This window comes from Nyctereutes procyonoides, unplaced genomic scaffold (genome assembly GCF_905146905.1).
Source record: "Nyctereutes procyonoides isolate TBG_1078 unplaced genomic scaffold, NYPRO_anot_genome, whole genome shotgun sequence".
Taxonomy (NCBI): domain Eukaryota; kingdom Metazoa; phylum Chordata; class Mammalia; order Carnivora; family Canidae; genus Nyctereutes; species Nyctereutes procyonoides.
In genome coordinates, this window is record NW_026575126.1 from 39,271,692 (window position 1) to 39,297,892 (window position 26,201).

The 26,201-nt window shown below is 46.9% G+C and overlaps 1 protein-coding gene across 4 annotated transcripts in view; it reads left to right on the plus strand.

Annotated features, from left to right (window-relative positions):
• PDPK1 (3-phosphoinositide dependent protein kinase 1) overlaps nucleotides 1-26,201 on the plus strand; it is a 75,851-nt gene that overhangs the window by 17,014 nt on the left and 32,636 nt on the right. For all 4 annotated transcript variants that reach the window (XM_055339520.1, XM_055339522.1, XM_055339521.1 and 1 more), the window contains exons 2-4: nucleotides 20,208-20,474; nucleotides 24,098-24,140; nucleotides 24,336-24,473. In XM_055339520.1, coding sequence (XP_055195495.1) covers nucleotides 20,265-20,474; nucleotides 24,098-24,140; nucleotides 24,336-24,473 — 391 coding nt within the window. In that variant the 5' untranslated portion in view covers nucleotides 20,208-20,264. The remainder of the gene's footprint in view (nucleotides 1-20,207; nucleotides 20,475-24,097; nucleotides 24,141-24,335; nucleotides 24,474-26,201) is intronic.

Consider the following 26,201-nt stretch of genomic DNA (forward strand, 5'->3'; position numbering starts at 1 on the left):
AGATGTGGCTGAATGTCATGCTAGACAAAATAGATCTTTCTCTGCATGCTGATGGTGTTGTGAAGTTCTCCTGGGGGAGTTAGCCCTTAACACTGGGACAGTCTTTCTGTGTTTCAGTTGGCCACTATTGTTCCCAGTAAGAAACTCTTTATTCAAAATTTGCAGATATGGAGCCCAGGAAGGCAAAACAGCTGCTTTTGGCACCTTTTCAGGTGTCAGGAGTGGTGGCATCCTCCTTTAGAAATCGCTCTCTCTTCTGCTGTCGCAAACCACACAAGTGTTCGCTGTTGGAGGGGTGTTCCTGCCAGATGACATTTATTCATGTGGCTGGTGGCATTCTGGGGGCTGGTTTTTGTTTTTGTTTTTGTTTTTTTCCTATTTCAAGGAGAGAGAACTTTGAGGGGATTAAAAGCAAAAATGTGAACACGTTAATTTGGTATTTTTCTTACAGGATAATCTGTTAGGGTTACTAGAATAGTTATCCATATCGCTGTGATTGTATATGTGTGGGAAACACTGATGGAAGATAAAACCAGAATATTTTAAGAAACTGTGGGAAGTTCCCATCAGTCCCTTTACTGCTCCCTAGAATCTTGCACCTTGCCAGGATAGATGTTGTTCCCTCACGGGTCTGGGAGCCATGGGCCAGCAAGGACAGGAGTGCAGTGCTGTCCACGCTGAGATGGAAGGACACACAGGAGGAGGAGGAGAGGGCACAATTAGAGACTCATTATCAGGAAGGAAAAGGTAAGGGGCAGGCAGCTGTAGCTGTCACAAGGGTGGGAAGCACTGAGGGGCCCCCGTCCAGCAGAGAGGACCAGAGGAGAGGGAATGGTAGGTCTGGAACCCCAGAAAAAGGTCCTCATTTCATTGGAAGTGCCTGTGCATGAGATTTTAATTTTTGACTATTGAGTCTTGGAGGTCATGGGCAGTTCCCTCTAAGGAGCTGGGGTCAGAAGCTAGAGACTGGGAAAGAGGGGCTGCCAGGGTTTGGCTCCCGTGGGTAGCACAGGAAGCAAGATCTGCTGGCCTTAGTGCAGCAGGTTGCACGAGGTAACCTTTTGATTCAAGTTAGGTATCACTCAGATTTCCAGACTAGATTGTTGGGAAGACATTTGCTGAATGAATTTAATTCCCAGTGAGAGGTTCATATTTAAGTGGTGTATATAATTAATGTGGTTTCAGATTAGAAACCCAGTATTTCTTAGTTGTCAACTTTAATATATTAAATTATTAATTTGAGCAAAACAGAAGGCAAGAGTGTGTTGTTATTGTTTTCCAATAGATTTTACTTAGTAAAGCTTTTAATGTATATTCATCTTAGATTTTGTCCAAGGGTTATTTGGCTGTGAAATGAAATCTGAAGTATATGGATTGATTGTCTTTGAAATGTTGCTGTTTTTCTGATATAGCTCCAGGATGACAGGATTGAAAAGCAGAAATAGGATTTCCGTGCTGGGCCCCTACTGGTAGTTAATGATTTCCACGCCACCCAGAGGATCTGTGTCTGAAAGATACTAGCTTATTCATCTCGTTAGCAAGTACTCATCACACATTGTTAGTCCTTGTGAATGAGTGAGCTGATGACCCTGGAAGTTCAAAAGGTCTGTTGGTCCCATGTGATCTCACCAGTGTCCATGGAGGACTTAGGGTCTTCTGTGGTGAGTGGGCCACTCAGAAGGCCTCTTGAGATCCCTACCTGCTGGAAGCCCCTGTGCGTCCCTGCTGACCCTGCCCAGGTCGGACTTTGTCCTTGGCAGCTAACAAAGTTAATAGTTACGGGGAGCCCACTGGAAGATCTGTTTTTTGCCCAATGGCCCAGCAGTCCTCATTGTTGTTCCCTGTCTTTTGTTTGCTAACTAAATTGGGACCCCCGTTGGAACCTGACTCGGTTTTGACCTGTTTTTACCTAACATTCAGCTTAAACTTTTCCCTTTTTTTGTTTTTTAAGATTTTATTTATTTGAGACAGTGAGCCACACACAAGCGCACAAGCAGGGGGAGTGGCAGGCAGAGGGAGAAACAGGCTTCCCACTGAGCAGGGAGCTTGATGTGGAGCTGGATCCTGGGACCCTGGGATCAGGACCTGAGCCGAAGGCAGCCACTTAACCCACTGAACCACCTAGGTGCCCCTTAATGAATGTTTTTGTAATGTGCATTTTAGTCTGAATTTCTGACTCTTTGAGCTAAGTTCTACGTAGATGAATTTGTGAGGGCAGAGAGTGTGAGTCTAAGATGTGATTTGGTAGTGATTATTAAATGCACCCCACAAAGAGCCTGCCAGGTTAGGGACACACTTCTCCATAACCTACATGATACACACTATCAGCATCTGAGACACCCTCTGCTAACTGGGGTGGAGTTTGACTGTGGCTTCACTGCTGGGTGTGGGACTGTGGCCAAGGACCTGCCTTGTGCCTCAGTGTCCCCAGCTGTAGAAAAAAAAAAAAGGATGCTGAGAGTTGTTTTGAGGACTAACCATGATAATATATATAAAGTGCTGAGAGGAATGTGTAGCAAACAGTAAGCACTTAATAAATATTATTTTTAGAATTAGAGAAAAAATGTAATTTTAATAATTTTATCTTAATAGTATTTAAAGTTGTATCTGTAAGGGGTGTATATAATTATATGGAGAATTTATTTGTTTAAAGATTTTATTTATTCATGAGAGACACAGAGAGAGAGGCAGAGACCTAGGCAGAGGGAGAAGCAGGCTCCATGCAAGGAGCTCAATGCACAACTCAATCCCAGGACCCTGGGATCATGACCTGAGCCAGAGACAGACACTCAACCAGTGAGCCACCCAAGTGTCCTTTATATGGAGAATTTAAAGAATGAACACATGAACAGGTTCACATATGCCCACCACCCTGCATTAAACATAGGGTTTTGCTAAGTTCTTAGGAGCCCTTGAGTGGCCCTCCTGATTATAATCTCATCCCTTGCGGTCCAGGGTACCTGGAATCCTCATGTTCACATTAATCAACTTAATGGTTGTGTGAAGGATACTTTTAGACATTTCCAAAATGCAAGAAGTAAGCAGAGCTCCTTTGTTCACGCAGACTGTACTTTCAGCGTATCACAGTGTATGTGGTGACATGTGTACAGTCAGCAGTGAGGATGCAGGTCAGTGACGTTCAGAGATGGTGTTTGCTGAGTGCTGCCCTCTGTCAGGCCTGAGCACTGGACCTCAGGCGGCTGGCGGTCCCCACCTTGTGTTCTGCTTCCTGCCTCTCCTGTTTCTTGCTCGGTGATGGGCTCCAGAGGGTACAGGGGACACAGTGGGAAGACAGGTGATGTGGCCATCCTCAGGCATCACCCACTGAATGCTTCTCCCTTCATGCTTGCCCTTTCTCTGCTCTGTTCTGTGGAACAGTAGAAACAGTCTTCCTCTGGTCTTCTTTTAAATTCAGCCAGCTGACCCCCTGGAGTTTCAGCTGGTGAGTGTGGTTCCAACTTCGGTTAGGAGAAGCTGCATTTTGCTTTATGTCGTGCTGCACCAGAGTGTTGGTGGCCACTTGTCTTGTGTTGGCCAGCTCCCCGACTGTGTGCAGTTGAAGACCTATGTGGCCTGCAGAGCATGTGACAAGACAAGCACCCCAGCTTAAGCATCCCTTCCTGCCACGCCCACTCTGCCCTGTGAGCCAGGACACACCTCCCAAAGTGCTTCCTGCTCTTGTCTGTTGCAGGCACTCAGCAGCCCTCAGGGGCTTGGTTGATGTTATCAACCTTGTTTTATAGAAGAGTCAGTTATGGTTCAGAGAGTGTGGCTTACCCATGGTTACCCTGGTTTCAGCTAAGTCTCAAATCTAGAACTTGGGTCCTTGATTTTGCTACTCCACCACAGTTCTTCATGGTGGGATTCAGGGGTGTTGGGGAGGCAGTAGTGGTTGCTGGGCCTGGCTTGATGGAATCTCTTGGGGTGAGAGGAGTTTCTTCCAGAAATGTTCTTTGCCAGTGCAGCCAGTTGATGTGAGAACAGCGTTCCTTTGGGATGAGCTGGTCTGATTGATGGCAGCTTCCCACCCTTGCAAACACAGAAGCCCAGAATAAGGTGTTCCCACTGTGGGGTGTGTTGGCTATACCTGTCTTGCAGTCTTTCATTTTTTTTTTAAGATTTTATTTATTCATGAGAGAGAGAGAGAGAGAGAGAGAGAGAAAGAGACAAAGAGACACAAGCAGAGGGAGAAACAGGCTCCTCGCAGGGAGCCTGACATGGGACTCGATCCCGGGTCGCCAGGATCAGGGCCTGGGCCGAAGGCAGGTGCTTAAACCGCTGAGCCACCCAGGCTGCCCGTCTTGCAGTCTTTCAGCTCCAGAGCACACTCTGCCCAGGCAGCATTTAAAGACCACTTAGCTTTTTGAGTTTGGGATCCTTTCCCAGGGAGAGGTTGCTAGCTGGAGCCTTAGGCTGTGTGGCAGCATCTTGACCATAGAAGGGCCTGATTTTGATCATAGCTTCTCTCATGGTGGTTAGGGGGTTCACCCTTCCTGTATCATTTTATCTGCCAGAGTTAGAATTTGACCTCCTAATACAGTATGTATTTGATTCTGTTTTACTCAGACATACTCATATTTTTTTATTTACTCATAAACCATAAGTGGGAAGGGGATAGGCTTCATTTGTTGTCTCAAAAGGCCTATTTTATGATCTGATGACCCTTGGACGGGAAACCTTTGTGTCTTCTGTGTTATTTAATCATAAAACCGCTTCTATTGCGTACCCTCTGAGTTGGCTGGTTGGTGGGCTTTGCATAGATTAACTCGTTAAATCTTCACAGTAAAGGGCCCCTGGATGGCACAATTGGTTGAGCATCCATCTGACTCTTGGTTTCAGCTCAGGTTATGATCTTGGGGTGGTGTGATCAAGCCCCAAATGGAAGTCCGTACTCAGCAGAGTTTCTCCTGCTCGTTCTCTTTATCTCTCTCTCTCTTTCTCTCTCTCAAATGAATAAATATATATATATATATATATATATATATACACACACATATATATGTATGTATATTAAAATCCTCACAGCAAGCCTGAGAACTCTAGTTCTCCTTATCCCTGGCTGTGAGGTGGAGAGTCTGAGCCACAGAGTGGTGACTGATGTAACTTGTCAAGGTCAGCCAGCCAGTGAGGAGCAAAGCTGAGATCGGCCCTGTGGAGTGCAAGTTCCAACAGTTCCATGTTAACTCTTCACTCGTGCTTGCGACTTGTCTGTCTATCCAAGGCCCAGACTACTAGTTCATACACAAAAGGTTTAAACAGCTTAGTAACTAACTAATGATTAAGCTTTTGGATATTTATTCTAGTGGTATCACAGAATTAGATTCTTCCTCAGTGTGACCCTTAAGAACCAAAACATGTTTTAAGAACCTACTTGCCTTGCTCAGATAGGGGGAGTGTAGGCCGACAGCTTTGAATCCTTGGCTCTGGTGCAGAGCTGTGGCCTTCCTCTCAAGGTGAAAGACTCTCCTCACACCAACCCTGAGTCCAGCCTCAGACTTCCCAAGCTCTTTTGTTTGAAATCCTTGCTTAATTTGCATTTTATCCTTCTTGAAGAGATAAAGATAAGACAGATAAAGAAACATCTGGAGGGATCTAAGAATTGCCAGTCAGTTCTCTTCTCGCAAATCCCTTCTCTGCCTCCTGGTGTCCACCCAGCTGCTGTTGCCTTTTCTCCTTCTAGTCTCCAGGGCTCAGGTAGGATTGGGCTCTTAGTAGTGGTTTAGTGAATGGCTGTTAGTGGGGATGAGTGGATAAGACATTTTTCATTGTGAAGTGTTTTTAAACTACATTTTCTTTCTTTTTTTTTTTCCCCCAAAGATTTTATTTATTTATCTGGGAGAGAGCTTGACCTGGGGAGGAGGGGCAGAGAGAGAAGGAGAAGCAAACTCCCCACTGAGCAGGTTACCTTACATGGAGCTTGATACCAGGATCCTGAAATCATGACCTGAGCTGAAGGCAGATGCTTTACCAACTGAGCCAACCAGGCATCCCCTAACCTACATTTTCAAACAAAGGAGGAAAAACCATGAGTCTTCCATCTTAAAACCACCTTCAAACTACTTTGAGTTAGAAAGCTCCTCTGCAGCTGACCTTTATCCTCTGTAGATGCAGGAGCCCTGAGAGTCACTGTGGCTTCTCCCCAGACACTGGCAATAGCCTCCTGTGACCTGGCTGAGCTTGCTCACCCCTGCCTGCACTTTCCCACCTGTGCTTTCCCACCAGTGATTACTGACTGTGGGAGGTGCTTTAAAAATATGTGGCTCTGTATTTTAAAAATAAGCTTCCAGAGGCACTTGGCCAGCTCAATTGGTGGAACATACAACTCTTGATCTCGGGGTTTTAGATTTGGGCCTCATGTTGGATGTAAAGATTACTTAAATATGAAATCTTTTTTTTTTTTAAAGGATTGATTGGTTGATTGATTTAACAGAGCCAGTGAGCCCAAGTGAGGGGAGTGGGAGAGGGAGATGCAGGCTCCCCACTCAGTGGGGAGCCTGACATGGGGCTTGACCCCAGGACCTCGGGATCATGACCTAAGCTGAGGGCAGATGCTTAAGTGACTGAGCCACCCAGGTGCCCCCCCCCAAAAAAATTAAGATTTTATTTATCATGAGAGACACACAGAGAGAGGCAGAGACATAGGCAGAGGGAGAAGCAAGCTCCCTGTGGGGAGCCCCATGTGGGACTCGATCTCAGGATCCTGGGATCACGACCTGAGCCAAAGGCAGATGCTCAACCACTGAGCCACCCACATGCCCCCCAAAATAAAATCTCTTTAAAAAATAAAGATAAGCTTCCATCTACCTAGGAAACTAACCTGGTAGTTAGAAGGGATAGTGAAGCTATCTTGTCTGGGGTGTGAGATTTGGCGAGATGTGGGAAGGAAATCTGTGGGTCATTTGTTCTCCTTTGCCCCAAGTTTGTGTTTTAATCTGTATTAATCTGTATGTCAAAAATATTTGTTATATTTAGCAGTTGTGAATGGTGGTCACTGGATATATTGATGCTGATGTTTTCCTTAACTCTTAGTGGGTAAGCAAGGTGTAGTGTGTAGTTCAGTTGAGTCTTACTATGTTTTTGGTGGATATGAAAATGTAACTTGGTCTCAAATTATTTTTCCCTTGAAAGTTTTTACTTCTGAAAGGGGACTGTTGAACTCAATACTCAAACTGTTAAAGAAGTTGAAATTCTTTAAGTTTTTACATATAATTTGTATGAAACAAGTCTACAGAGAATACCCACTTTACAAGTTCACTTGGAAGTCAGGTTGGGTTTTTTTTTGTTGTTTTTTTGTTTGTTTGTTTTGGTTTTGGTTTGTTTTTTTTTAAGATTTATTTATTTGAGAGAGCACTAGTGCATGCTTGTGCGTACACATGGGGAGGGGCCAAGATCCTCAAGTGGAGTTCCCATGGGGTTCAAATTAAGAGCTGGCCGCCCTACAGACTGGGCTACCGAGGCACCCCTGGACGTCAGTTAAGACTCATGCTTGTCTTCCTGTCAGAGTCTCTCTTGTGAAGGGCTGCTTGTGGTTCCTGCTCAGAAAAGGTGAGGTGAGCACAACAGGTGTCACTTGTGCTTACTGATTCTCTATGACACACAAATATGCACAGAACGAGATTCATGTGGAGAAGACACATGGGGGACATGTGTGTCCGCCTTTTCCAGAGGCTCCAAGGCTGCCAGAGGTCAGTGGCTATGAATCCCATAGCCCAGGTCAATTGAGAGCAGCTGTCCTTCCTTGTTGTCGAGAGCGCTGTGCCCCAGACACATCTTCCACATCTTTCAGCAGTGAGGGAGTTACTGAGGCTTGTCCTGACCAGCCACATAGGAGACAGGAGAAGGAAACACAGAAGGGGATCTCGTTCTGAGGGAGGGAGAGATTGAGGGCTGCTGGTACTGGGGAATGGGGAAGGAACAGTAGGGGATGAGCATGGCTAGTGGGGGAACTCCTAGCAGGAAGGGAGCAACATTGATGTAGGCCATGGGGAGCCAGAGAAGCCACTGGTGTGAAACTGGTGAAGCAGGTCGTGGTGCCCAGCCTTCCCTTGGGTGTGAGGGGCTTGGATTTGGGATGTGCACATGTGTATGTAGGAAAGGCGAGTGATGTGACTCTCATGGTGACACGGTGGCAAAGTTCTTGAGAACTTGTGGTCAGCTCCATTTTATTAGGGAGGATGGGGATAGTGGATAGGCATAACTAGGGTTTTGTTTCTTTAAATTTCTCTAGAAATTTAAATTTCAGAAGCTATTGAGTAACCCACACTATTTACTTACTACAATTTTGGGTCATCAGGTGGGTGGCAAGCTGACTGGGTTGTGCTGGGAGGGAATGACTCACCCACAGGTCCTGGGTCACCTGGGATCTCCCAGGCATGCTGCCTCAATAGGGTAGAGTGCTGGCTGGCTAGAAGGGGCACTTTGGGACCGACCCCCACCCCATGGGGCTGCCGGTTAGCCATTGCCCCCCCCCCTTGTGGCAGACCATCTCAGTGCCATTATGCTGCCTAAGTACCACCTTGAGATATAAAATAATATTTTTAGTATATGTGCTGCCGAAGAGAGCACAAGATGTAAAAGAATATATATATGTGTTTATTGGCTGTTTAGAATAACAATTATAATACAAAAAAAATATTTGGACTTTTCACACTAAAAGGGCTTTTCTCTTAGGCTTTTTGTTTCACAATTGATGCCTAAATGTTTTAAAGAGTAACACTGTGGCTATCTTTCTTAACTACAGAGGTAAAATTAATCGCTAAAACATACACATGCCAGGTTGTGGGAAGAGAAAGCAGGAGCATACAGTTGACCCTATAAACATCTCTGTCAGGGAGGGGCCCTGAGAGTTGGTCTTGCACGGAGGTGCTTGGCTGCCATGCGATGGCCAAGGCAGGAAGGAAACTGCAGAATTCCATGAAGGAGAAAGGCTGCCCATGACAGGTTCCTGTGTCATTGTGCCTGTAATTGCTGGAGCAGAGGGGACACCAGAGCAGTAGTAGTCTGGTGGCCAGCATCTCAGAGCCCAGGGCTGATGTGGGACAGTATAACTGTGGCTAGGCTAGCATCACACTCTGTTTCAGGAGATGCTTGTACCCTTCTGGGCAGCCCCATTTCTCAGGCTCCCATCCCTACAGTTTGAGGTACCCAGAAGGGGTGTTTAAGGGGCTCTGAGATCCCTGCCTGGCACCCAGGGGTTCTGTCTGGTGGTGGCCTGTACTGTGGGTCAAACTGGGCTGCTGAGAAGGCTCTTCTCAGATTTCTTTAGAGCTTTCCCCATCTCCTTGGGTCTTGGCTCCAATGTCACTTTCCCAGTAAGGACTTCTGTGTTTAAATTTGCACATCTCACAGCTACTCACATCAAGTACTCCTGTCTTACCTTCCTGGCCCTATTTTTCTCATAGTTCTTTTTTTTTATTTATTTAAAGATTTTATTTATTTATTCGGGGGGCGGGGCAGAGACACAGGCAGAGGGAGAAATAGGCTCCATGCAGGGAGCCCCATGTGGGACTCCATCCCGGGTCTCCAGGATCACACCCCTGCAGGCTGTGCTAAACTGCTGTGCCACTGGAGCTGCCCTTTCTCATAGTTCTTATCATCATTTGACACTGTAACACTACCTGATGTTTGTTTTTTGGGGTATCTGTGTGCCATATTGGAATGTAGCCTTTTTTTTTTTTTTTTTTTTTTAAGATTTTATTTGACAGAGCAAGAGCACAAGCAGGAAGAGTGGCAGAGGGCAGAGGAGAGGGGGAAGTAGGCTCCCGCTGAGCAGGGAGCCCAATTCAAGGCTTGATCCCAGGACCCTGAGATCATGACCTGACCTGAAGGCAGATGCTTGGTTTTGTTCTTTGTTACATCTCCAGTATGTAGAGCAGTGCATGGCACATAGTAGTTACTCAGTGAACTACTTCATTTGTTGATGAAGTGGATAAAGCAGTATGGTCTTAAGAGGACTGAATTTGCCTCAAATTACTGAAGCTGTGTTGAGGCCCTGGAGTTTCACTTAAAGCACATAATGGCAAAGCAGGTGTGTCGGTGTCTGTCTGTCTCATAGCATCTGTTATTGCCATCTCAAAAATCCAGAGTTCTTTCTATACTGCACTTGGATGTTGATTTCAGAATGACTGGCTTTTCTTTCTGACTCGTGACGACTGCTGTATTTTGAATCTGAAACATTAGTGGAAAGTGAAACTTTAAAATGTATGATGCATTGCAGGGCACGGGGCAGGTGGGTGGGGGGTGGTCGGTGAGATAGCCAAATCTTGGTTTCAGGCTCAGGTCATGATCTCAGGGTCGTGGGATTGGCCTGCATCAGACTCTATGCTCAGCAAGGAGTCTGCTAGAGATATTCTCTCTCTCTCTCTCTCTCTCTTTCTCTCTTTCTTCTCTCTCTCTCTCCCCCCACCCCCCCTTCCACATGTACACGTGCATGCTCTCTTTCTCTAAGATAAATCTTTAAAAAAATATGATGCATGATTAGCTGTCATTACATTTTACTTTCCATACATGAATATTTTCTTCCCTGCCATGCAGCACCATCTAAGCTGCCAGCACTCCCCTGGCCCTCCACCTGAGGCCACTCCTAGCACCTGAGAAACATCCTCCACCAAGCCTCTTGCCAACTGAGGCCCTAGCACGAAGGCAGTCAGAGGTCTGCCTCTTACCCCCAGCACTCGCCCATGCCAGTCTCTTTCGTGCCACCCTTACAGCTTTAACCAACCAGTTTTGTAAATGACATCAGGCCCATTAACGCTATTAGGATGTAGCTCTCTAGGGGCAGAGACCATGTCTGCCTTAGGCCATGCCCCTGGACCCTTCCAAGCTTAGTGGTAATGTTTATTATTTGGATTAATAATGTAGTTAATTGGGGCAGCCCCAGTGGCGCAGCGGTTTAGCACTGCCTGCAGCCCCGGGGCGTGATCCTGGAGACCTGGGATCGAGTCCCACGTGGAGCTCCCTGCATGGAGCCCGCTTCTCCCTCTGCCTGTGTCTCTGCCCACCCCCGTCTCGTTCTGTGTGTCTCTATGAATAAATAAAATCTTAAAAAAATAATGTAGTTAATTTATTTCCTTTAAGAAATTCTGATGAGTGGGGTGCCTGGGTGGTGTATTCACTTCAGCATGTGATTCTTGGCTTCAGCTCAGGTCATGATCTTGGGGTCATGAGATTGAGCCCCGTGTTGGGCTCCACACTCAGCAGAGATTCTACTTGTCCCTCTGTCCCCCCCCCCTTTCCACACACACACCACCACTGCGTGCGCATGCACTCTCTCTCAAATAAATAAATGAAATCTTAAAAAAAAAAAAGGAAACTCTGATGAGCAAAACGAGCACTTATATTCCTATGAAGTAACAGAGAACCCATGGCTTTGGAGAGTGACCTCCCCAGCAGCCTGAGTTATCTACACTGGGTGGATGCAAGGTCTTAGAGTTCCCCTTCCTCTCCCAGGACTGTGGACAAGAATTGCTGGATGTGCTGTAAGCTGTGGCAGACAACGATCATCCTGTTGAGCTGGGGGTGGGAAAAGCAGTGGGGTCCTGTGAATTAGAGGTGGAAGGAGTGGTGGTTATGACTGACTGTGCTACCTGTTTGGTGTTCTCTCCCTGCCCCTGCTCTACCTGGCTTCAGGGCCACTCACTACCCTTCTGCATCTCTGGAGCAAATGCCCTGTTTCTCTCTTCTTACTATGGCCAAGCCTTCTACTTCAGTATCCACCAAAACAAAGCAGGCACAGGTTGGCTCAGGCTCCAGAGCATGCTGACGGTTTCAGCCAGCTGCCAACAACAGAGTAAGACGACTAGTTTATATTCATTTATGACAAGGTGCTGTATGTTTCTCAAAGGAGAGGCTGATTAATGCCTTCAAACCTCTCATTGGAATTATGTTTTGAGGCAGGGTGAACTTGCCAGTAAAGGTAAGAGTACCAGGTGCATTCGTGTTTACAGGTGGGAATAACTGGGGCTCAACTTTTATCTCATGATTAGTCTCTGTGAAGTATACAGAACACTGTGTTTGTCTACCCAAGATCTCAGTCCTAGACCACCTTCAAGGTACAATGCTAAGAATAATGTGTGTGGAATTGTCTTAAGTCTTAATGCGCCTATCCCTGCCTTCCGGGGGGGCTCCTTCCAGGAGAGGTGACTCCCCACAGGAATGGTCATACTGGGACAGGCTGAGAGGCTGCAGGTCTGCTGGGTTCAGCTGCTTCCCCCTTCATGTGCCACTTCTGGCTGGATGTGTTCTTATTTCGCATTGGCCTGCTTTACCATGGAATAAACGGTGTTCTTTACGGCAAAGTGGGCTCCTAGCTGGTTTTCTTTCCCAGGTCCAAGTTGAGAGTTTATTTTGTTAGTTAAAAAAAAAAACCTAAAACCTTAAATCAGAGAAATTATTGAGTATAATCTTACAGCAAGTGAAATGTCAAAGGCTGGCATTTGGAAACAGCATTGTCAGTGTTCTAGCCAAAACCTGTGTGTTGGCCAGCTGAGCCCAGAACCCCGGAGAAACTGAATAAGATAGCCCATGCTCCTGCGGTTCCCCAGCCCAGGCCTTGCAGCTGCTATTGGAGTGACTGCTTTCCAGAGAGCAAGGGGCTGTGTGGAGACATTTCAGATTCGTGCATCTTTGCTGGATTGCAGTTCTTTTTTTTAAATCTTTTTTTTTTTAATTTTTTTTTATTTATTTATGATAGTCACAGAGAGAGAGAGAGAGAGGCAGAGACACAGGCAGAGGGAGAAGCAGGCTCCATGCACCGGGAGCCTGACGTGGGATTCGATCCCGGGTCTCCAGGATCGCGCCCTGGGCCAAAGGCAGGCGCCAAACCGCTGCGCCACCCAGGGATCCCCTGGATTGCAGTTCTTAACCTCTTGGGAGTTGAATGTGTCTGGCTGCTGAGGGAGTGGGGTGTTAACTACCTGCTCCCATGTTAGTGGTGTGCACACTCCCTTCTGTCCATCTCCTCCAATTCCTGCACCAGCCACTGGTTCCACGTCCCTGTACTGCCCCTGAGCTCCAGAGGGCCGGGAGCACATTGGTGGTGGGGTTTGTCCTGTGAAGCCACACCCCTGGTTGGGTATTTTGCTGCAAAGCCTCGTCAGCACTGCCATGCATACTGTTTAGGTCATGGGAGTTTCTTGTTCTCTCCCAAACACAACATTAGGGTTTGTTCACATGCCTTTTTCAGACTGGGCACGCCTGCTGCTCTCCACAGATCCCAGCTTCTGGTTCCTGTAATTCTTTCTCCCTCCTGCCCCAAGGAGTGGCTGAAGGAACTCATAGCACCCAGGACCTACCTGAGTGCTGAGTGCTTTCAGGGTGGTCACTGAATACTTGCTGGAGTTCTTCCTGGGGAAGGGAGCATAAGAGTCCACCAGAATAAAGCAGGACCTCTCCCCCAGGAACTGTTGCCACTCAGACCTGATCATTCTTGGTTGTGGGGCCATCCTGTTCATTTTGAGACATTTACAGCATTTCTGTAACCTACCTGCTAGATGCAGTATGACTTCCTCCCTCCCCCAGCAACAGCACTCAAAAATGCCTCCAGACATTGCTGAGAGTCCCTTGGGGGGCAGAATCACCTTAGTTGAGAACTACTGGGATGGAAGAGATGTCAGTGGCCACAAACTTCCTAAAACTAGGAGCTCATGGTGGTTGGCTCCCTCCTAGCGGGCTGTGCTTTATTTATTTTTTTAAAGATTTTATATATTCATGGGAGACACAGAGGCAGATACACAGGCAGAGGGAGGAGAAGCAGGCTCCCCACAGGGAGCATGATGCGGACTCGATCCCAAGACTCCAGGATCACACCCTGAGCTGAAGGCAGACGCTCAGCTCAACCGCTGAGTCACCCAGGCGTCCCCGGGCTGTGCTTTAATATGGCCCTGGCAACTCCCAGCATGAGCCCCATTTCCACGAGATGGAAGCTGTTGTCATGCTTACTGCTTGTGGCCAGGAACATGCACTCATTTGGGGAAGGAGCTCCGATAGCACATCTGGGCTGACTTCGTGTGTTTGGCACTGGGCTGCTGCAGCCTCTACAGCAGAGGTGTGGATACAGTGGCAGACCCGGTACTGCAGCTGTGCAGGGAAAGTGGCTGCTCTGCAGTGCTGTCCTTGGAGCTGTTTGCTGTCTGAATCCTGTCTCATTCACCCTGCCTCTCCCAACAAAACATACACACCTCCTGACTTTCAAACTGCAGTTCTCATGGCACCTGCTGTCTCCTCTCACACTTGCTCAGGTGGCCTGGGCATTTTCTGTGGCACTTACTATCCTCACCTGTGGATGGATGACAGGAAGGGAGCAGGCTTTATCCAGCATGATGCTGCACTTGTACCAGGTCTGGTGCTGCTCAATGTCATGGGGTCTGTAGAGTCAGGTCCACATCTATCAAGATAGTGCTATAGTTTCCAGTGTGCAACATAGTGTAGCCAGCAACCTGCCGCAGAGCCTGGGAATAGGCAGAGGTGTGTCCCATGGGCTGCTCTGCCTGGGTAGGGCCTGCTCAGGGGGCAGTGATCTCCTTTGACCATCTCTTTTGGAGACCTTTTAATAACTGTAGAAACCACTTTGATGAAAGAAAGCTCTCAAGAATACATGCTTGTAAACCAGAGACTCATCAGACTTACCTGGTCGTTGTTTTGGGGGGAGTGAGATTCATGCATTGGATGTTGGTCAGTTTGCAGTCAGGAAGTCTGTGCTGAAGACTTTTCTTGGTAAGTGCCTCTGAAGCCAGTGTAAGCATTCCTAACCCTGTTAAGGCCCTCCCAGGATGTTTGATGCCAGGATCCTTTGTCCCCAGAATAACCAGTTTGCTGGGGATTGTCACACCCAAGTCTTCAATGCCCCCTCACTTTCTGTGGCTGTGGACACCTGCTGCCTGCGATGCCCTGCCTCCCTTGGGCATAGTGGCTCACCCTTTGGGAAACTCTTTATTGCTCTTGGATGTTACCTACCTCACCTGTAGGGCTGAGGTTCTGCCCACTGTGAAGAAGCCATGGGCTGTCCCCCACCTGTGCCAAATCACAGGACAGATATGTTGGTGCCTTTGCTAATGTTTGAGATTTTGATCAGTATTTCACTTGCTGGTTTTGAATTAAAAGCCGTGTTTGTCACTGTCTCACGTGTCTCTTCTGCTCTCTCCTTGAGCCTTGCTTGACAGGAGGCTGGGCACATAGGTGAATTTAGGTGAGCCCATGTTGATCAGATTTATGAACTTGCTGGGACAGGTGGAGGGGGGCGGGGGGGGCATGACAGAGAGGCAATACTCTTCCCTCCCCTCATCTGTGGGTCTTTGGTGACTGCCCAGTGGACCCGTGGCCAGATTAGTTCACAACACTGCTGTAGTATCCAGGCCTGTGCTGTTGAACTGCAGGCTCTTTCCCGCTTCTCCTCCCTTGTGTGTCCTTTAGGTCACATAGTCCAGCTGCGTCTCAGTCCTGGGCCTGAGGGTCTGCACCCAGGATGACCTAAAGGCCCAGGGAGCATGTATCCTTGGCTGTGTCCAGGAGTCCTATGAGTGCCCAGAGCTCTGTATGCATAGCTCTCACTCGCAGTGTAGCCTGCCTGGCTTGTGAGGACAGTCCAGGCCTGTTACAGTTCTTGATGGGCCTTAGCCTGGCTACTGTGACTTCCCCACTTAACTGCCTCTGAGGACAGAGAGATTCCTGCTAATCTCTGGGAAAGTTACTGAATTGGATTAGGCTTCTGTTAATGTTGTATGCTTTGGTTATAAAGGGACAAACCGTTAAGGTACTGTCTGAACCCCAGGGCTTGGTCCAACCTTTGGTGCCTCTTATGAGGTGGAGTGTTTATGAAATGTGTAAGGCATACTTGGCTTACTGCTCAGCCATCGAGCGTTCAAGAAAACAGCAGTTTTCCATAAATAAATGGTGCACCTCGACTCACAGTCCAGCTGGAGGACTTGTCTCACTGGTCACATATGTACTGTGTACTATAGATTAGTCATTCTCCAAATGTTCCACTGGTACTGGGTGTGGGATAATTTCTCACACTGGTCACAGGTGTCGCTCCTTTTATTGAGCTTCACTTGATTACTCTCCAGAGATACAGCGTTTTCTACAGTTTGAAAGTTTGTGACAACCCTGAACCAGCCAGTCAGTGCCAGTTTTCCAACAGCACTTGCTCACTTTGTGTCTGTGTCACATATTGGTAATTCTCGCAACATTTCAAACTTTTCCATTATTATCATATTTGTTATGGTGATATGTGATCAGTGATTATAACTTCCTGAAAGCTCCGATGATAGGTCTTTTTTTTTTTTTAAGTAAGCTCTACGCACCCAATATAGGGCTTGAACTCATGCCCTACCTACTGAGCCAGCTAAGCTCTCTGATGGTTAGCATTTTTTAGCAATAAAGTATTTTTTATTTAAGGCATGGACATTGTTTTTTTTGGACATAATGCTACTGCACATGTAATAGACTACATTAGAGTGTAAATATAACTTTTATATGTACTGGGAAACCAAGAAGTTTATTTGACTCTCTTGTGACATTCACTCTGTTGGCAGTGGTCTGAAAGGGAACCTACAGTATCTCCAAGGTAGGCCTGCCCCCTGCCTATGCATCTCATGCTCTCCAGAGACCTGTACATGCAAGAAGCCTGCCTCCTCCCAGTTGTCGATGGTGATTCCTCGGCTGGGAGTTGGAGCACGGTGTGTCTGCCAGAAGAGAGGCTTGTGCAGCACTGTGGGGGCTGCCCGGGTGCCTGTTGCCCTCTCTGCCTCTGCACTTGTCATGTCTGGGGAGCAGGATATTCTCTCTAGATCTTTGACTTTATGTGATTAGTGCATCTCCAGACGAGCTTCTCCTTCAGCTTTCCTCTTGAGGTGGCTCAGCTGTCACCCAGTGCACACTGCTGCTTACTGTGGCCACCTACCCTTCCTGTTCGTGAACTCTGGTTTCTTCATACTTCCCTGTTGTCTCCTGATCCTGTGTAAACGGAGAGGAAATGTTTGTCTATCCTTTATGAACAAACAAACAATACAAAAAATAGAGCTCTGCGTGATCATGCTCCCTTAGTCATTCACATTTATAGAATGAAATGTAATCAGTAGGCTTTTATTGTATCAATACACTTATCACCTATGTATGACAAAAATCGTCATAGACTCAAGGATTTTTCCGTTTTGGTTGGTGCTTTTTTTTTTTTTTTTTAAGGTTTTCTTTATTTGACACAGAGAGAGAGAGAGAGAGAACTAGCATAAGCAGGGTGAGGGGCAGAGGCAGAGGGAGAAGCAGGCTCCCCACTGAACAGGGAGCCGGATGTGGTGCTTGATCCCAGGACCCCAGGATCATGACCTAAGCTGAAGGCAGAGGCATCATCGTCTGAGCCACCCAGGCATCCCCATTTTGGCTTATTCTGATGAGCTGTACTTACTGATCTCTTTTTAGGGTTTACAGAGTCACAGCTTGGCTAGTGAGTGACAGTCCCTCCAGCCCAGTTTCCCTACCCTTTCCTCCTACCACAGACACTTGTGAAGGCCTCCTCCTTTTCAGACATAGCAAAGGATACAAATACCATATTCCCATTTTTCTGTTCTAAGACATGGAGTTGACTGCTGTCCTGAGTTGTTTCTGGTTTTTTTTTTTTTTTCCCCTGAGTTCTTTTACTGGGGAATACTATTAGAAACAATCTGGATGCTCCGGGTTCATTTTGTGGTGTTCTCCAACAATCTGGTGGTGGGTAGGCTCATGATGTCACTGCTAGAGCACTGCAGAGTCAGAGCTGGGAAGGGCAATTTTCTTTGTGGTTGTGGGTGAACTTGTATGTATTTCTGATTTAATTTTGAGACTAGTATTTTTTTAAATATTTTTATTTAAAAAAATAAAAAAAATAAAATATTTTTATTTTTTATTTATTTGGGAGAGAACATGTACACAAGCAGGGGGAGCAAGAGAGGGAGAAGCAGGCTCCCTGCTGAGCAGGGAGCCTGATGTGGGGCTCCATCGCAGGACCCTGGGATCATGACCTGAGCCGAAGGCAAGATGACCAACTGACTGACCAACCCAAGCTCCCTGTCTATTCCTCTCTTAATACCCACCTAAAGTTTTATTATTTCTTCTCCTGTCTCTGTAGTATTTCTTTGTGTCTCATTGGCAACTGTCCTGTCATTGCTTTCTTCACAGATTACCAAATTGCTTTCCAGAAGACAAGATAACAGCACCATGGGTGTATTGGTGCCAGCTGCTGTTAGAGGAGTACCTTGTTTTATCCTAGCCTTGCCAGCATTTGCTGTTCCTGTGTGTTGTGAACATATTTAATTGCCATTTCTGTCTATCCATCCTCCAACCTTTCCCCTGATTACAAACATTCAGGGCTGTCTCTGGTCAGTTTAACGTGGCTTTGGATACCTTGCATGTTTTCATCTTTTGGTTCCTTGAGTTTTTTTGGTGCCTGTCCATTTCTTCACTTAAAGTCTTGATGTCTTATAAATTTGAATGAGTTCTTGTTTATAAATCAGTGCAGTTATATGTGATATAAGTATTTGTAGCAGCTTATTGAGATATAATTTGTATACTGTACAATTCATCTATTTAAACAATTCAGTGGGTTTTAGTGTATTCACAAGGTTATATAGCCATCATCATGATCTAGTTCTAGAGTTTTTTTGTCACCCTAGAAAGAAACCCCATACCCATTAGCAGACCAACCCCCTTCTCCAGCTCAGCCCCTAATGATCATTCACCTGCTTTCTGTCTCTGGATCCACCTCTTCTGGATATTTCGTGGAGATGGAATCCCACAGTATGTGGCCTTTTGTGTTTGGCCGGTTTTTTGTTTGTTTTGTTTTGTTTTTAAGATTTTATTCGTTCGTAAGAGACACAGAAAGAGAGAGGCAGAGACACAGGTAGAGAGAGAAGCAGGCTCCATGCAGGGAGCCTAATGTGGGACTTGATCCCGAGACTCCAGGATCACGCCCCAGGCTGAAGGCAGACACTCAACTGCTGAGCCACCCAGGCGTCCCTATGTCTGGCCCTTTTCATTGAGCATAATAATGTTTGCCATGTTCATTTAATTTGTAGCATGTATCAGTACTTCCTTTTTATGGCTTTTTATTTTACTTTATTAAAAAATAAAATTTGTTAAATGTTTCATTTGTTTAAATAATTTAAAAACCTAACACTACCTGGTTTGGAGATAACTTTGATGAAATTGAGCTTCTGGGTTCTTGATCAGGTAGTTTCCCGATTGGTAACCAGTGATGCCACTGCTATCTTTTTTGAGAAACTTATTTATTTTTATCAACTGTAATTTTTTTTTTTTTATGTAGGCTTCCCACCCAGTGTGGAGGCCATTGTAGGACTTGAACTCAAGACCCTGAGATTAGAATCTGAGCTGAGCTCAAGAATTAGATGCTCAATTGACTGAGCCACCCAGGCGCCCCTCAGCTATAACTTTTATGTGTAGTTGACAGTTCTTGGACTCTTCTTTCCATGAAGTTCTACTTCCATGTTCTATTACTTCTAGTTTAAAATTCTGTTTAGTTTGGGATATAGTCTTTTTTTTTTAAGATTTTATTTATTTATTCATAGAGACACAGCTAGAGAGAGAGAGGCAGAGACACAGGCAGAGGGAGAAGCAGGCACCATGCAGGGAGCCCGATGTGGGACTCGATCCCGGGTCTCCGGGATCACACCCCAGGCTGCAGGCGACGCTAAACCGCTGCGCCACCGGGGCTGCCCTAGTTTGGGATATAGTCTTAAACCAATCTGTCTGTTCAAGCCCTAATTGAGTACCTTCTGTGTGTCCAGTCTTGTATGAGGTATAAATGGGTGAGTAGACAAGAAGTTTGGGATGAGGACACCATGGTCAAAGAGTTTGGACTGGCTTCCTTCGTGGGTTGGGGTTGACTGCATATAGCATTGAGGTTGGGCAGTGATGGGAAGGCCAACTGGCCATGGTTGGGGGGTAATTGGAGATTCACTCAGTGCTGAGGGAGGAGGGGGAGGCAGATAGGTGATGGACAAAGAGGGTGCTGGGCAGCAGGATCGGGGGTAAGGGTTGGGATTTGAGCAGGGAAGGGACTTGGGAGAGGAGAGCAGTGGCCTGAATCCTGTGGCAGAATGTCAGATGGCCTGCCCAATACTTGGTAGCATTCGTGTTATAACAATGTTAACACTTTAGTTCAGACATGTAGGAAAAGTTGAGCTGCTTTGAGTCTTACCTCTTTTTCCTTTGTCCTCCAGTATGACACCGTTCCTATCCAGTCCAGTGTGGTGTTATGTTCTTGCCCGTCCCCATCAATGGTGAGGACCCAGACTGAGTCTGGCACGGCCCCTGGCATTCCCAGTGGTGGTAGCAGACAGGGCCCCACCATGGACAGCACCGCGGCTGAGTCCCGACCGAGCACCAACTCGCTGCAACACACCACACAGCCGCCACCACAGCCTCGGAAGAAACGGCCTGAAGACTTCAAATTTGGGAAAATTCTTGGTGAAGGCTCTTTTTCCACAGTGAGTATATACAACTGCTGTTTCTTGAATGAATGTGTTTCTTTGGGAAGGCTGACTTTCCTCAGGACTTGGAGCTAGGGGACCCAGTTACCTGGGCTATATTCTTCCCCAGGGGGTGGGGGTCTCAGACCCCTCAGGAGTTCTACTCCGGTTGCAGAGGGTCATTTTGGTGCCAGCTACTACCAAGTAGATCACATGGTTAAAATATTTAAGCCTTGGTTTTATAGATGAAAGCTTTAAAAGGCATCTTGATTGTTTTGTGGTTTGGTTTGTTTTTTTAAAAGATTTTATTTATTTATTCATGAGAGACTCACAGGGAGAGGGAAAAGCAGGCTCCCTGTGGGAAGCCTGACGCGGGACTCGATCCTAGGACTCTGAGATCATGACCTGAGTCAAAGGCAGATGCTCAGCCACTGACCACCCACCCAGGTGCCCCTGGTTTGGTTTGTAATGCAGTTAGTTTTTATTCTAACCAGTCATCAACAGATTCCATCCTGTGTCCTTATGTCCCATTAGCAAGGTCTTCAGAAGCTTTTCTGCCCCTTCATTTGAGAGTGTCAGTATCAGTGTCTCTTCAGAGCTTTTGGGAATCATTTAATGACCTTTACTATTTCTCTATCTCTCTTTTTTTTTTTTTTTTTTTTGTGGTATTTCTCTCTTATTTAAAATGATATATAGGGGCGCCTGGGTGGCCCAGTGGTTGAGCATCTGCCTTTGGCTCAGGTCATGATCCCAGGGTCCTGGGATTGAGTCCCACATCAGGCTCCCCATAGGGGCTAGCCCTGCTAGCCTCTGGGTTCTCGTAGCCTTGGCTTCAGTCTTCATCAGCACATCACATGCAAGGCGCCTCTGTTTGTTACCTGAGTGAATTGTGCCTGTCTTGTGGCATTTTTCCTTTTTAAGCGAAGAAATGAAGGTTAGTGCAGCCCATTTGCTGAGGTTTGAGCCCCATGAAGCACTGATGGGACTGGGGGCTTGTGCAGATTGTGAGGAGGCCCGTGCAATGGTCAGGGCCTTTTTGTTCACCCTCCAGAAAGAAACCTTATGTGAAGTGTGTTTCCCCTGCTTCCTTTCACAAATTCATGAAATGTTGCAAACTATACAGAAGAACATGCAGTTTTACAGCTTGCCATGTTCCCGACTTGGTTTTCATCAGTGTTAGCCTTTTGCTCCCCTTACATTTTTTTTTTAAGATTTTATTTATTTATTCATGAGAGACACACAGAGAGGCAGAGACACAGGCAGAGGGAGAAGCAGGCTCCATGCAGGGAGCCCGACATGGGACTTGATCCCAGGTCTCCAGGATCAGGCCCCGGGCTAAAGGCGGTGCCAAACCGCTGAGCCACCAGGACAGCCCTCCCCTTACATTTTTAATTTAGATTTTTTTTTTTAAGATTTTATTTATTTATTCATGAGAGACACACAGAGAGAGAGACAGAGAGAGAAGTAGGCTCCATGCAGGGAGCCCGATGCGGGACTCGATCCCAGGTCTCCAGGATCATGCCCTGGGCCAAAGGCAGGCGCTCAGCCACTGAGCCACCCAGGCGTCCCTTAATTTAGATTTTTTATTGGCAGTTTGTTTAAATTATGAAAGAATCGTGCCCTCAAGATAAAACTTTTCGGCTATGAGCATGGTCCCCAATACTTCTGGTATTCACAGATCCTCTCAGAAAGAAGCAGCACTTTTGAAAAGAACCTTGGGTGTTCTGCATGATTACTTAAAATAGTCCAGTAAAAGAAGCAGTGTTCCCTCTTCTCAGTTGTGCTTCATGGACATTTATCTCAACCGGTAAATGATCACTTATATGTGAAACTGCCCCTTGTCCATGGGTCTGCACAGCAGGTGAAAGTAGGCACCATCCATTCTGGGTGATGCACTCCTGGTGTTGAAAAGCTCCAGTTCTAGTTCTTGTCATCCCTGGTCCTTTTGAACTGAGGGAGGTGCTGGGGAAAAGCACCAGGAGCTGGAGGCTTCTTCCTGGCACTGTTCAGAATCCTGCAGCCCTGGGTCTCAAATTATATGTGCTACCCTTAGGTCTTATAACTCCTGAAATAGAGACCACTTAAAATTAGATTTCCGGGGCGGGGGGGGGGGGGGTGGAGGACCAGCGGCAGTTTCCAGGTTGGGCAGGATCTGGGCAGGATCTGTGCTTGACCGAGCCTGGCCCTGGAGAGTGGGAAGGCTCAGCCTTCTGCTGCCTGGCCCTCTGGGGGTGATCTTGACATCCACATTAGCCCTGCTGTTGGCTCTGGTGTTGTGGAGGGATGTGTCATGTCTTCTCTGGAAGAGGGATACTTCTGCCCTTTGCCCATAAGGAAACCCGCATGTGAAATGTTGAATTCACACAACAGAAAGATTCTTAAGTGCCTCCTTCAGAAATGATCCCATTAATTATTAGTACTCTCTAATAGTTTTTTCTTCCTCTTTCCTACTAAGTAGCTAGTACGTGCTCCCCTGAAGAAATTTAATATTTCATAAACACAACCTAAGGAGGGAGTATCTTTCCCCAGCCCCTGCCTATCACCTCCTGGTGCTTGAGAACAGCCTGCATAGGTATATTCCTCTAGAAAGATCTCTGAGATCTTTCCACTTGAGCACATATAATCCAACTCCATTCTTCTTAATAACTGCAAGGTATTTCACACAGTGCTTTCCCAGGATCACTGCTGGGGAATTCTGTAGTGGGATGAATCTGGCCTGTGGCTCCCAAAGGTCTTCCCAGAAGGCCCAGGGATCCCTCAGGATTTGGACAGGTTTCCATCTGCACTATGGTCCTTGGGCCATGCCTTTGTGCAGGTATCTAGGAGGGCCATTCTCTGCCTCAACTGTGTGGTGGGTGGAGGCCACCCCGCTTCCCAGACAGCTGGCCTCATCAGGCATGTAGAAGTTGGTGCTCAGTTGTGGCCAGGAGCTGCTCGTGTAGAAATATCTTTCCCATGTTGTGCTACTATGCCCTGTTGGCTCTCTGTCCCCAGAATGGAATTTGAGGACCATCCTTAGCTCTGCTACTGAGAAGGCCCTGTCAGAAGTGGGACTGCACCCTGAGTGGGAGGTGAGGCTTGCAGGAGGCACTCCCAGTGTGCCCTGTTTAGCTTCAGTTCCTGTGCTCTCGCTGGCAGGGAGAGTGTTTACTGTACCTAAGCACAGTGTCAGCTGAAAGGTATGGTCACAATTATTTGAAAAAACCCAAATTCGGGGCGGGCTTTTACAATGAACATATTCTTAAGAGTTATTTTTTAAAGGAATTCCCAGGACTCATTTGAGGTATTGTTTGCTGTTTCTTTCTACTATCTGTGAGGGTTACGTTAGTCTAAAATGTTCCTGAATGTGTACTTCACTGCACCAGGGGAACTTAGCAGCTGATCAAGAACCTTCTGAAGGCAGTTGATTGATCTCTGCGTTTGCTGTCTATTAGAACACATTAACTTAGTCATTGACATTCTGTCAAATTGTTAGCACAGGACAAATATATTTTAATGTAATTTCAGATACTTAAATGTAACTTTATGGTGGGGGCAGGTTAGCCTGTATGGTTGGCTGCAAGGTGACTTGTGAGAGTTGATACGCAGGTTACACTGAGTATTTCTTTCTCTTCTCTTTTTCCCTTTTCTTCCTAAACCAGGTTGTTCTAGCCCGAGAACTGGCAACCTCAAGGGAATATGCTAGTAAGTACTAAGTCTAGGGGGCTGTGTATCTGGGACGCAGGGGGTGGGATGCTGTTGGTCTTAGAGACCACAAAGCCGGTGGGTATGTTTTGTGAAAAACTTTAATTTGTACCAGTTACCTTTGAGTTTTGTTTTTAGTTTTGTTTTTGTTTTACCATTATCAATTGAAGTAACTTGCTTCTCTCTTACTTTAAGTTAAAATTCTAGAGAAACGTCACATTATCAAAGAGAACAAGGTCCCGTATGTAACCAGAGAGAGAGACGTGATGTCACGCCTGGATCACCCGTTCTTTGTTAAACTTTACTTCACATTTCAGGATGATGAAAAGCTGTGTATCCTTTGAACAGTCAGAGCCTTCTGAAATCACACCACTGACCCTGTACTGTTTTGGAATCATGACCCTCTTGTGTATTTTCACAAGTCCTTTCCCTGGAAAGGACAAGGTCGACATATTCTAAATACAAATGAATTCACATCATTTTGCTTTGGGATTGCTAACATTGACTAAAGTAGGACATTACTTTGAGGGAAATCATCATAAACCTTTTTGAGGTTTTTTGTTTTATAAGCGTTGTATATAAAGGATTGTTATTGTTTTAACCCCGTGGTAGGTAGACATTTATTCAGAGGCATTCGCTTATTCTTCTAACTGGTGTCCTTGGAATATCCATCAGATGTCAAGTCCTCTGCTCAAAGCAGGGAAGTGAGGGAGGAAGGATTTTTGGGGGTTTGGTTGGAAGGGACATCTTCACTAGGCTTAGCCCCCAGGTGAGAAGTCCAGGCAGCCGCCCACAGGAGCCCAAACTCTTTCTTCTAGTACCAAGAACATTGTCCTCCCCAGGCCCTCCAGCCCCCCCCCCCACCTTCCCCTAGCCCTGCCCCCCTCTGCTCTCTGTCAGTGGAGAGCTCTGATCACCCAGTGCTTCCAGCTCTCCAGCAGTGCTGTCACACCCCACTGATTGCTTCCTCTGAGGGCCTCTCTGGCTCCCTGATTTCTCCTCTAATCCCTAGAGCGATGTTTTTTTCCCCCCCTCTTTTACCTTTGCTTAGGGAGTAGAGGAGACAAAGCACCAAGGCACTATGGCCACATTGTGTTGTCCCAAGACCTGCCCATGTGGCCTGGCTGGCCAATTTCTCCTCACCCCACAGCCCTTTCCTGCAGTTTTTCCCAGCCCTTAGGTGCCCCAATGACTCTGTCCTCAGTCCCAGTGGATGCTCTTTTGGTTTCTGTTCCACCAAAAGAGGTCAGAGGTTAGCTGTCAAATGGAGTTGCCTTGGGGCTTGTTCAGGCTTCAATCTCAGTCTTTGCATTATTTTCTCCTGCCCTCAGGTGTCCTCAGTGTCTCCCTCACCCCCTCATTAAAGCTGGTCCCCGTAAGGGCTTGGCTCCCCCCCAAAGACTTTCCACGTGCCTCTTTCTACACAGAGTCTTCTGGTTTAGAACTTTGCTCCATCCCGCTCCCCCTTCAACATCATTTTCTGACTCCTTCAACTGTCAGCTGAATTTGTTTTTTTTGCTTATTGAGAAGTTTTTGTTGAGTGCCAGGTGATGGGAATATGCTGGTGAAAAGGTGGAGAAGGCTCGGCCCTTGTGGAGTCTACATTCCCTGGAGGAGTTAGACATACCCAGACCATCAGTGCCCATGTAGTAGACTTGAGGGAGCAAGGGCAGTGAGGGGGCAGGTAAGAGGGTGAAGGAAAGTGTTGCTCCTGTAGCTTGGTGGTCTGTGGGGGACGTAGACTCTGGCCAGAGACCTGGGTAGAGCTTGGAGTGCTTCCTATGCTGGTGGGGCGAAAAGGCTGGGCAGGGGCCAGCTTCTCCTCCCCTGGAGGCCTGGTGAGAATTACAGATTTTCTTCCAAGTGTGCAGGGAGTCCCGAGGGGCTAGAAAGAAGCAGCATTTGCTGTGACTGTGGCAGGTGCCAAAGGCTCCTGTAGGTGAGCCAGGCAATGGGGCTCCTGGGTGTGGGCCCTCGGAGTCGGGGAGGGGCAAGGGGTGCTGTAATTGAGGCAGGAGAGACCAGGCTTGGAGGTATGTGTGGCGTTGGCATTTGATATAC